General features: G+C 39.5%; 1 protein-coding gene across 1 annotated transcript; it reads right to left on the bottom strand.

Moving 5' to 3' along the window:
• Positions 1–2,382: 2,382 nt before the first annotated feature.
• LOC139727278 (uncharacterized) lies at positions 2,383–4,435 on the bottom strand. The gene is made up of 3 exons (XM_071638233.1): positions 3,691–4,435; positions 3,420–3,609; positions 2,383–2,773 (listed from the first exon to the last, which is right to left on the bottom strand). The coding sequence occupies exons 1-3, from the start codon at positions 4,433–4,435 to the stop codon at positions 2,383–2,385; spliced, it is 1,326 nt and encodes a 441-aa protein (XP_071494334.1).
• Positions 4,436–13,228: the final 8,793 nt, after the last annotated feature.

Below are 13,228 nucleotides of genomic sequence, written 5' to 3' on the forward strand. Positions count from 1 at the left end.
TGATTAAGGACGAATTAGTAGGCCCCTATATGCAGTACTGAAACTGACATGCTTGACTGATAATGTAAAGTTTGGTCTCTACTTGTAGGGTTCCTACTCATTAACACGAATTTGTGATTGCAATGCGTTGTAATAGTCCAGATAAGAATGATGATAATAAAAACAACAATTATCATCATCATCATAAATCTTATCATTCTGATGTTGTTAATGATGATGATGATGATAACAATAGTAATAGTAATAGTAATAATAATGATAATAATAATAATAATAATAATAATAGTAATATTAATAATTATTATTATTGTTATTATTATTATTATCATTATTATTATTATTATCGTTGTTATTATTATTATTATTTTCATTAGTAGTAGTAGCCGTAGTAGTAGCATTATCAATAGTTGATAACAATTACTAAATTCTTTTACCAAACATAGAACTGTCAAAAACGCTTACATCAAAATATAAACAACTAAGTCCTAAACATTTTCTGACATTGATTCATAGCACACGAGAAACAAATATCTTTGTACAATACTGGTGTTTAATTCAGCAGTCAACATAATCAAACATTATTTTGTCATTAATTTCCAAAGTGGGCGAGTGAGTGTTTCGTTGCCTCAACACAATGCAGGCGCAGCATTGCATTTAGAAAGGAATTCATTATGATACTGAAATGGTTTTCAGGAATATGGGTGGTAAAGGTGTACCTTTTTGTAACTCTGTATTTTTTTTATAGTTTATCTTTTGCTTGTCTAAATTGAAATAGTGCCCGCATAACATCTCATCGTCAAGAGTGAAGAGTTTTGGCAGCTTCTTTTTCCTACGGAGGATTTGGTACTAGTACTTGGAAGCACGAAATTACTCTGGAAAGATATGATAATGGATAAGTGTTTATTTTTTGGTGTAATTCCGTAGTTTCCGTCTCCTGTGTGTCATATACAAAACACGCAGAATAGAGAGAAGATGATATCATGAATTATACAAGTCTATCGAATTTTGGAAGCAGTCGGAAGTAAGGCATATGGAATGTTACAATTAATTTTATTCAAATCATCATTATTCCTTTTTATAGCGTTCAAAGTACTGTTTACCATTGGGAGCAATGATTTCAACAATGTTCGAGTTATCACATAACAGTGATGCATATGTGTAGGTCAGTTGTATCACAAAACATCCTACCATATAAAAAATAATTCGCAATAAAGCCTAAAATATAAGGAGATAATTATCACTTTTTCCCTCAATAAACCATACCTGTAGACTGTTGGTTCAAGAAACAATTTTATCATAACTATTGTTCACATTTTGTGTATAATTAACGATATTTAAAATTCAATATATGTATACATATTGCCGTTTTTACATTGGCTGTTTCTTTGTCGAACTCACAATTTAGAACTATTTTTGAAGCACGAAAGCTGGGTTCTCGTTTTATCTGCAAATGGTAAATAATGTATTTAAAGTTTACACATCATGTACAGGCATGACAGGGGTTGCAGGGCTGTCCATCTCATTTCATCTCTCCCCCTCTCTTTCTTTCCCCTCTCCCTTTCTCCCCCCCCCCCCTCTTTCTCTCTCTCTCTCTCTTTCTTTCACTGAGCGCGATAATTAGAACGTCGCACCAGTCGGATGGTCGGCAACATTATTTTTTCATTAGTTTCTCCCCGTCCGTTCTCCCTACCCCTGTGTGGCTGTCATGACTGTGTACAATGTACTTAGAATCATGATTGACCGATACCCATCTTGATAAACATGCTATTCTAATTGCTTATACATTCATAGTGTGGATTTACACGGTTAGCGTTCATTACATTATGAGCTTTACAAATTGACATCTAACACACACCATGGCCCTTGCCTATCATCATACGAACGAAAAGGATACCGACCGATGTGGCTGGCGAATCTTTACAATGGAAGAACAAACAGTAGCAAACAACCGCATTAAAACAATAACTGTTTTTACAGTTTTTACAGGTCTTGAGCATGGAATCATCTCATAGGTGCTCCTCGAATTCCATTCTTCGTTTCCCGATCAACCCGAATCGTACACAGGTCAATAGCATATTTCAATGGCTCCATTTTGGTGCAGTCCAGTTTGCAAGATCGTCCCACGGACATAACATTCTAAATCACATCACCGTTTCTCTAAAAAAAATTGCAGGGTTGTGTAGCAGTAATCGAGATCTGGAGATAATTATAGCATTTAAATGCGACTATTACTGAAACTGCCACAATCATTGTGCAGGACATTGTTCATAATTTTGATGCCGAAACATACAGCAACAGTTTAAGGATTGTCCTTCATGTATAAAAGTCTGCGCACAGACATCGACAAGTGTATGACGCGCACTCAAGCACGCCTCGTCTTGCCTACAGGATAACGCAAACGGATGACGAGGCGTCGTTACTGTCCAGTCTCTGGTATCGGTAGCCCGCGTCACCGTCCGCGGCGTAGACCGCGGCGCCGTTCATGTGCGACGTTGCCGCCCCGTGTGGCGCATTAATCACATTTGCGTTCACATCGTTGGCAGGTTGCTGCTGTGCTGCTGTCTTTGGCACTGATGATGACTTCCGGGAAGACTTTCGCTCCCTATCGCCGTCGGAGTCGCTCTCACTTCCTGAATCCGATCCGGATCCGGAACTGCTTGTGTAAGAATCGTACGAGTCGTACGACGAACTCGAGTAGTCATCAGAATCCGAATCCGAATCTGAATCCGAATCAGAGCCCGAACCGCTGGAACTAGCTTGACCTACCGACGACCTATAGAAAAAAAAGATGAATGATTGAAATGAAATGATGAATTTGTTTTCCTCCGTGAAAAAAAAAAATGAGGCAGATTGATTATTCTTAGAAAAAAAGAACAAACCCAATTTTCAATGATAGATTTACAGTTACCACCAACTAAACACTGCTAAAAGGCAGTTCGCATGTCTATTGTGTACGTGATTTTTAGTTGTATTTGCTTGTCGAAGGAAAATAACCATGCATGGCGTAGACATTGGTAGATTGATTCGTAGTAATTTCGTAGGATTTTGGAATATCTGAGAAATCATCCAATATTGACAAGAAAACAATATCATTATTTACTAAACATATCTGAGATTACAAAGCTATCCATTGTCCAATGGCTTTAAACATCTTTAGACGTATCTCTCATTAATGTCCAAGCAGAAATTACTGGAAACTGCACGGTGTGCCTACTAAACAACGTTCAATCGTTCAATCAAAAGCTCAATCTTAACATTTATTTCAAACATTATGCCACTGGAGCGTGTCAGCCTGTTGATTCTAATATTGTCATAATAGCTTGTGAAATGTTTTAGCAAGAGACATCGATTTCAAAAAGTACGAAGTGATGTCAGTGTCTAAGTACCGCATTTGATCAAAGGAGATGAATCAAACTAACCTTCTTCTGCTACTAGCCTTTGAACTCCGTCTCATGATAAGGGATCTCTCCCATTCCTTGAGGTCACCTCCTTGGGACAGCCGCCGCATAATCTGGCTTCCCTCGATGCCATTTGGATTGACAAGGGCCACGTAGGGAGGCTCGTATGATGACAATCTGCGACTGCTGACACTACCTCGTCTGGATCCGGCTACCGAAGATCTCCGACTCGAGACGGAGTCACGCCGACTGGAGGTCGATGCTTTTCGGCTCGATACGGAAGGACGTCGACTAGAAACCGAGTCCCTCCGACTAGAAACCGAATCTCTCCGACTAGATACAGAATCCCTTCGACTTGATGACGAGCTCCTCCGAGGACTCTTACTGGAGTGTCGTCTAGCGTCGACGTACTCGCGGGCGAGGCTTGCGCTGGATGGGCGGCGACGATAGATCTGATCGTAGTCGTTCATGGAATGGGCGCTCACGTACGACTCCCTGTCGCTCGAAATTGATAGCCTTGGCGCATACCTCCCACTCCAACCGTTTCCGTTCTCGTACGCCGACATGATGTCCTCTACAGTGGAGAAGCGCACACTGGAGCTAGGCGAATCCCTACCCCGGCTGCTACCCGTGGATCTCGAGGATGACTTCCGCTTGATGATGGTCGGAGAAGGCGGCCTTCCGGCTTTTTCGTCTCGTCGTGTGCTGCTGACGCGTCGAATTTTGGGGTAACCCTCGTATGTGTCGCTGTGTATCGACGAGCTCTTCGACATTCTGCGATCCAGCGAGTGACTGCGATTGGAGTTATACCCCGACTCGGAAGACGTGCGGCTGCGGCGTCGAAGCTCCAGCTTCCCGCTGCTCTCCGAACGTCGGGTTGGCGGAGGATAGTAGATGCGGTCGTGGTGTGGATTGCTGAACGAGTTCTGGCGACTGAGTCGTCGGGACAGCCGCGATCGATCTTCTATCTCCTGGGCTGTGACTGCAGCATTGTACAGCTGCAGGAATCTCATGTGTTGGTCGTAGTTGAAATCCATGCTTGGTCGATTTCAGTCAAAGCGTACACAAATATTACTCACTTCCTGTTCCAAATGGCAAGTTCAACTGTAGACGAAGTAGAAAACTCAAATGGAAGAAGTCTCTTACACGTCACGCTTAGGTTGAGCTAACATTCTCTCATTGTGCTTTACTATCAAATAAGCTGTTTCGTCTTTTCTTCATATCAGGAATTTTCTTGAGCAAATGAAGACGTGAGAAGAAGTTAATATATCCTTCACCGTACGTAAAATCATCTGAACCTGTTAACTTCTGTGAGCAATTATATTTCTGTAGCGGTGGTCGTCGAAAATGACGTCAAATAAACTTTCTACCAGGTCCTCACAGGCGTACTATCGACGAGCGCATCAACTGAGAGGTTGTCATCTCACAAAATGTGTATTCACGTGACCAGCTGTCCTGCCGAGTCCTCTGACGCCAAGGAGAGACGGATCTGGGCTATCGATCTATATCTGCTCTTGCTTCAACGAATGGCGTTATCGATTGTTTGCGTGTTCTTGTGCCGCTACGATCACTCGAGTGGTTTGCTTTCTGACTCCGCTCTCATCAACACGTCCCGTATATTTCAGATCGAGGTCCTGTGTAGTGTGAAAGAGAAAGAAAATGGCGAAGAAATTAATCATCAGTTTATCTTTATCCTACCGACTTCGCAACATTTTGAATAATTCACAAGCATAATACATGTGACTTTGAATAATATCACCTTTCGACATCACTATGCACACTGATTTTCACAAAGATTTGGAAAGACGTTTGGTTTCGTTTCACTTTCTCAGGTTGTTGAAGTCCATAATGTTGCCATCATTTTACTTTGAAACATATCGATTTCGACCCTGGATGAGTCTTTTAGTACTTAGAAAAAGGACATGAAAGCCATATTTTTGGGGGTGCAAAACCACAGTAAACATACGCTCTACTTTGCAGAGGAGTCTTGGTACGATCCTTCATAAGACCTGAATTTGACAGTCTTACTTTTTTAGAGGTACAGGGTTTTGTGCTTCGTAAGTTGTCAGCTGTACCTACTAACAGATAGTCAACAGGTCTGTTGAATGTCTTATGATATCATCAAACCATAATGCTGAATGAACCGAAATCAAACCACAAATGCCTGCCACTAAACAACAGATATGAAGGACTCATACAACACTATTGATTTCAAGTATTTCGGTCCTAAAATAAACAACTAAAAGTTGATCTAAATCCTATCTTTATCAACAACAGGAACACCAACATGTTTTCCATGAGCAACATCAAGTTAAGTCAGTTGATATCCTATGTTCAGTTGAATACTTCTCCAGAGTCCGTTTCATGAAGTTATCCCATAAAAGTTTGTACATAAATCTCAGAGATCGGCCAAAGTCACCTATTTCTATGTACACATGTAGTTATGTAGAGAAGTAAAATTCATTTCATGAAATCTCTCATAAGTGTGTCTTATTCCTTTTGAGCAAACAGTCTCTCATAAGACTTTTATGAAACGTTCCACTGGCCCTTCTTGGCCAGACAATGATTATTAGGCCTGTCGCACCGCGCGTTTGATAGATTTTGAATGCCAGTAACCATGGTAACTGATGGTTTCAGTGACGAAATCCTACGCTAGGTCTATGATAAACATGATAAAGAAGTTCCAGCAGAATACCAAGGGACAGCAGAACATGGAATCTAGAAATCGCCTCTGCTAACCTTTCCCAGAGCTACGGGACGTGCATTGTTCTTGGGAGGCTTGCGGTTACAAACTTTGGGAACGGGGACAATAACCGTCAAGGGCCACTTGAGTCTTGAACTTCTCCCAAACTGTATGCAAATTAGGAAAGGAATTGCGCAACAAAAAGAAGAAGCTCAGCTGCCCAGCGGAGCAATGAATTACGGAGAGGAGTCGGAATTTCACTTGTGGCAGAAAAGCCTTTGTTTATCGCACTTGTAGTAAGAGATGTCCAGTCATGCACTCAATGACACTATAATGTTTTGAAGCTCTCATGAATATTCACGAGATCAATTAGTCTCATCAGTCATACTGAATGAAACGACTGGGCAAAGAAGATTACAGAAACATGTACGACGACTACCGAGGCGACAGGGAGATAGAAGAGAAGAAGAAAGGGTTTGTGTTTAGAGGGTTAGGCATCTTCAAGCAGGATGATCAGGATTAACATTGAGGTTTGGATACATTTGAATGGAGAGGTACTGATCACTATCCCGAACTAACAATACGTGCTTATTTGACATGTTTGACATAGTTGATCTGTGGGCACGTCAGTCAGAATGGTTGCCAGGACTCTGCCGATTGTAAGTCAAGACCTGTAGAAATGTTACTATTTCTAGCTCGTAGTACATTAACATTCCTACGCCTCGGTTAAGGAATCGAATCACACTTACTCATGGTATCTTAGATATTTTGTGTGTGTTTTAAATCAACAGTGTAATTGAAAGTTTTATAAAGTTTGGTTTTTATTGTATTAGGCCCTATCTGTATGATATTCTAAACAAGAATGAAAGGAAAAGGAATAACCACATAATGTACTGCTAATATTTTACAGTTTTGAAGTATGGGAAAAAAATCGCGTTTGGATGACCACAGAAGCGTTGGAAAACAGATTTCGAATGAATGATTGAGCATTGGAACATATCTGAGTTCCATACAAAAATGACATAATAACCCGTCATTTCACTGACGACTCTATGGGAGACGAGATTGTGTATAGGAATCTACTTTTCCGTATACTAACTACGGCTTTGGAAGCAGCACATCAAACCCGAGATTTTGGCGCACATTATTTAGACCGAACAATGGGGCACTAATGAGATGGACAAGACACTTCTTTAACTCGTACACTGTAGGCTTTGAATCTCGGGTACATCGCACATTCTTCATTGCGAGTTCTCTCCTATACAGAGGGTACGAAGGAGGTAATGGCTTTGGGCGAGACAATAACGATTGCGGACGCGTTAGGTAATGATGATTAGCAAGTACAATGGCCAGGAGCGTCGCTATTGTATTCACTGATGAGGAAGGCTTGGGAATGTTTCTTTCCCCTTTGACATGGCTGTCAAGTATGTCAACACACGGGGATACCATCATTACAGGCTTACAGGATTGGAAAATGCAAAACGAAAATGAACATGTCGTTGCTTAGTTGATGAGGCTGCTGTAGAGCACCTAATGACACATGTTTGTTTGAAATTTTGAATTGTTGTGCCGAAGTTAAAGCATAGGGACTTTAAGAGTCAGTCTGCGTAGATGGACTGTTCATTTGCTGTTTTTGTTAGTTATTTACAAAATCATACTTCAAACATTATTTATTTCTTTTTCTGCTTCTGTGTTTTGTTTTCAGGAAGTCTAATGACTCAGAAAAGACACACATTTTGACTGTAACAAGTTAACATACTAGAATTCGAGGATTCTGCGTCTTAGCCTAAATACTATCATAGACCTGTGTATAAAGTTTGTGAGGCATCGTGACAGGGACCTTGACATCGAAAGGTGGATGAGGAGTGAATGAATGTTTGGTCATTCCTTCCTCCTTATAAACACTTTAAAGGGACCGTACAGTTTTGGTTGAGACCTAATTTAAGGTTTCTAACATCTTTGGTGATATAATGAGAAACCTCATGAAATATGACAGAGCACGTAATTCTATAAGGAATTCAACGTTTATTTGATGAAAATTGTTTTGAAATGGCTGAGATATCCAAAAAAGAGCGATTGTAATAAAGTTTGGGACCCACTCTTTATTACGTTCGCTTTTTTTCATTAAAAAAAAACCTTTGAATTCCTCTTAAAATGGTATGTTCTGTACTATATCATAAGTGTTTTCTTGGTATCTTGCAAAAAGTTAAAAGCCCAATTCTCATCTCCACCCATACTGTACCATCCCTTTAACGTAAACATGAAATGTATCTTGCAGTATAAACGCGCAGCTGGTGTGCATTTCATATAATGTGTGTATTAATATATGTTTAACAGCAACGTGTTCGTGAAATGACATGAGTATAAAGATATAAAGATGGTAGATAAAGAAATAGATAGATAGATAGATAGATAGATAGATAGATAGATCGATAGATAAATAAATAGATAAATAGATAGATCGATAGATAGATTGATAGATAGATATAGACAGACAGATAGATAGATTGATAGATAGATAGATAGACAGACAGATAGATAGATTGATAGATAGATAGATAGACAGACAGATAGATAGATACTTAGATAGATGATCGTTGGTTTCTACGGGATGAGAATCACAGCTTTTAAGAAATCGCAAGCGCTGTCCAGAATTGGCTTACAAACACACTAATTACCTGCCATGGTAACCAAGGTGTGATTCGCTTGACCGATAGATCGAACTTAAGTTGAATAGGTTTGTGGTCACGTGGTAGGGAGTATTAGGAGGAATCAGGGCTTGCATTCTTGAAGAAGAATCTAAGGTGAGTTCACTTTTATGGCTTTTTGACCCTGTGTTCGATGGACCCCGATATACGTTTGTGGTACTTGTTGAAGTGTGTTCCTGCTTGTACACCCCAGTCACTGTAAACTTTGTGTTCGTCGTGGGATTTGTGGTTTCAAGGAGAACCACTAAGTAAGATTTTATGAAAAAGAAAAAGCTTGTTCGATCCCACAAAAAGCATCTTAAATTCCCCCTTTCATCCAACACGGCAATAAAAGCATAAATTGTGTAAGCTTACACACATACATACATAATAATAATGATAAGCACATACAACAACACCATAATCTATTTATGTGTGTATAATATTATTTACTACATATAGTATATACTATTTGGAAAATGTCGTCATAAAGAAGTGACGTCATTTTGTAAATAGTACAGGCCACAGAGTGTCAAACACGCCAATATTCTAAATATTCAACATTCTAATCACCATTCAAAATACCTATAATCCCGTGAAGCTCTTTCAACAAATCACTAAAGGATGAATTTTGATCCAAAATTATATACATACAGATTCTTATGCCGAGACAGGGAGAGAGAGAGAGAGAGAGAGAGGGGGGGGGGGGGGAGGGAGATAGAGACGCAGACAAAATAGGTCAACAGCGGAGTACGTATGGTTTTAGATGACAGTCACTTTATTGCTGTTATGTGAAAATTATATCATGAGTGAGTTGCATTGTAGCACCAATGTCGAAGAAAATATCATATCATTTAAGGAAACTATGAAAAAAAAGTGTTGGGTGTCAAATGACACGTTTTGGGGAGCCATGAAATGAATCATTTTAAAATGAAGACTTCATTTTCTGATTTTAATAATTCTACTCCTGTGGAAGTACGATCCAAAATAATTAAAATTCCCATAATGTAATGCTATCTAGTAACAAAGTTGGCTCGAGATAGGGAAATTATTTATCGCAAAAAGGATCTCATCCGCGTGTCCTTCGTGTAAACATGAATACTGTAAAACGAGGAATTTTCGCGTGCATTTTAATTTCGCGAATTTCGCGAGCGCCGAAATTCGCGAAATTAAAATGCACGCGAAAGTTTTTGTCTACACTACATGCATTGAACGCCAGTGGCAATTCGCGGAAATTTCATGCCGCGAATATATACAGTACCCATTTTATTTTGTATGTAACCACACGCACAAACACATGGTGTCGACTTGTTTTATTCGTTTTTAAAACGTCAACGTACAGTTTTGTAGTATTACGTCCAGATGATGCTATCTGCTACAGATTGATAACTTTAATATCAACAACATCTTCTATTTGACAGTAAAAATGAAGCCCGGGTCACATGTAACGGCATGAATTGTTGGAAAATGGCCTGCTTTATCTATCTTCTCGATTCCTACTTTGCAATGTGTACGAGTATCTCTGTCAACGAAATGAATAACAATGCCGACTAGGAAAAAGCCATGCTTAATTCATGTCATGTATGTACATGGTCTTAAGTTAATGTATAAACAGTACTGTAACGAAATAAAAACATTAACTGTGTATCAGTTTATCTATTAATAGCTGTATGATTATTTCAAGCAAACACGTGCCACAGTGCACACATGGATATTTATGTTGTAACCTATTGTCCTCCGGTCGAGCGAACACGCTTGGTTACCAACATTCGCCCATGGTTACCAAAGTCGCGGTTGTACTACCCTCCTCATTTCCCTTTCACTAAAAGACACAAGAATATCGAAAGTGTTGTCACCATCTGAACGAGATCGCATACTTCAACACTTCCCACTGAGATATATTTCATATAGTTTTGCTCCGCGAAATGAGTAGCACTTAATGATCAACACTCAAAGGTAATGATACTGTTTACTTAGGGCTAAGCGGCGTGTATCTTTCGCAAACACACACATTGAATTCGCACGCGCGTGACCACTCGAGTACTTACCGTTGCGACCCAACGATTCCGTCGATTTGGTCAGTGATGAGAGTAGAATTATCCACCAGAATAGCAGCCTTCTGCGACGATACTATCGCTGAAGAGAAATGTAAACTTCTTCGATACAGACAGACGATCGTAACAAATCAACATGCCTCCAGATAGTCAAAAATTCACTTTTTGCAAGCAGGGTCACCCAGAGAGTGACTGCGAGCGGACAGCGAAATAGTAATGTCGGCAGACGACACAAGAAGTCGAGGTGGAGAATCGTGACCGATCGATTCTCGGGGGCCAATATGGTTTCGCCCGTATCGAAGATCAACAAAGGAAAGTCAGCGCAGGAAGACCTAGCAATGTAAATCTTATTATTGCAGCTAACCTTAGGACTGAGTGTGTCACCATTGGTGGCGAGCAGTAATGTTCTCATGGAAAAACAGCGGTAAAAAATAGACCTAGATAATGTTAATGTCTCCTCGTTTTCATTCATGGTAATGCAACAAATTAGGAGGACGTAGTATGGACACAGGCATTAAAAGTTGACCTACTCGTCAATAGTTAAAGTGATGCTAATTCCACCTTTTCTGTCGCTCTGTGTTATGAATGGTGATAAGTATTATGATAGCAACAACAAAGAAAAAAACGATATGTGAAATTAACTCTGACGAATATAGTGATAGCGAATTTTGACAGGAGAGAAGGGAAAGTGAAAAGAAGGATCAAACAAAAGGAAGGAAGAAAGAAAGAAAGAAAAAAGAAAGAAAGAAAAGGAGGAGGAGGGAGTGAGGATCAGGTACGGAGGAGAAGTTAAACAATGCGCTTATTTCCAAATATATGACGCTCATATTTTCACAAGCATAGTAAAAAGAAAAATCTTCGGATGACTGAGAGAGGTTTATGAATTCTTTCCTGGGGCCTGTTGCATAAAAGTTACAATTATGGTAACTTTGCCATCCAGTGGTAACTACCATGGCAACAATACTGAACAGCCAATCAAAATCAAGAATTCCATGGAAGTTACCATTGGATGGCAAAGTTACCATCATTGTAACTTTTATGCAACGGGCCCCTGGTGTCATTGTAAAAAGGATACAATCTTACTACAGTCGAAGAGAGTATCTATAGATCTAAGTTCGGATATTTTTAAGCACACTAAAAGATAAATACAATATACGAGATCAAAGTAAATACCAATAGGTAGAAAAAAAATAACCTGAAATGATCGAATGATATTTACAGCGAACCTCTCCTTTCTGCCAGCATTCGCTTATAGCATATTAATTACTGTATCAGACTTTAGTGCCATTTACGTATGTTGATCCAATTGTACTTTTAATTGGTGAATATTATCATATTGCATAAAGTCTGTAAAATGACGGGCTTGTCACTCTTTGAACACTCAGCGACGTAACCATCTATCTGCGTCATATTCGAAAAACCTTTAGCTCGCTTTTTATTCATGTCAATTGATATAAATATCATGAGATATAAACATTAAAAGTAGTCTGTGCTGACGTTTGCTAAAACAAATTGATTACATTTCACCTACTTTGATTCTTAACTTTGTTGACGCACGAGCTGTGTGACGCATGCTTTTGAAGTTCCTATGCAAACACTTGAACATGGTGTAACAAGTGTATATTGTCAGGGGACGAGTGCCAATTTGGACAGTTTTCGGCTGCCAGCTCGGCCCTGCACACAAGGGGATAAGGGTAGAGACCTCTTCGGGATAACGGTACGGCCAAAAAGTCGATACGATTTCAATACGGCCATTGTGTGGATTTTCGTGAAGGGGTGCTGGACTGGCGTGGAGTGAATAGACCGTCTCAAGTTGGTATTACTTCGAAAGAATGGGATGCGGCGATGCACACACGCACTGTCAGAACGGGATGAGTGAACAAGCCCGATGACGTAGTAGATGGTATACAAGATGGATTATCTTTCTTAAAATCTGTCTTTAATTCAAACTCTTCTTTCTTTCTTTTTTACACACGTGCACACTGTCTCTTTCTTTGTCTGTTTTTCTCTCGACCTCTCTCTCTAACCTTTTTATCTTCCTTTCTCTTTTCTCTAACCACTTCTCTTCACGGTTTTATGTGTTGGTAACTGACACTCTTATTCACCTACACTTTCAATTTTCCTAGACTTTGTATCAAAAAAGACAAACTCCTGCATCTTTTAGCCCATACATAATATATATTATAAGTATGTATAGTGCGAGAGATAGTTCCTTTCCCAAACGTACGTGGTGCCTCATTGTGGGTAGCATTTAGTGAAAGAAATGTTTAGTCCCCTTCAAGTCTGATTTCTTTCATTATATGTATACGTATAATCATATGTTAAATAATGCTAACACAGAAAGCTGAAAGAAACTTACATTTATAGAAGAATTTCTCCCTTGAGGTTATAAATTTACTAAAAACG

The sequence above is a fragment of the Diadema antillarum genome, unplaced genomic scaffold (assembly GCF_040938485.1).
Source record: "Diadema antillarum isolate AM-2024a unplaced genomic scaffold, OU_Dant_1.0 seq00000124_RagTag, whole genome shotgun sequence".
Lineage (NCBI taxonomy): Eukaryota > Metazoa > Echinodermata > Echinoidea > Diadematoida > Diadematidae > Diadema > Diadema antillarum.

Bases quoted from the DNA above. Each gene is read 5' to 3' on its own strand.
- LOC139727278 (XM_071638233.1), bottom strand. From the start codon at position 4,435: ATGGATTTCAACTACGACCAACACATGAGATTCCTGCAGCTGTACAAT. The intron at 3,610-3,690 runs GTCGACGTCCTT...GATCTTCGGTAG, and splicing joins TCGGAGGGACTCGGTTTCTA to CCGGATCCAGACGAGGTAGT. The intron at 2,774-3,419 runs GTTAGTTTGATT...TTTTTTCTATAG, and splicing joins AAGGCTAGTAGCAGAAGAAG to GTCGTCGGTAGGTCAAGCTA.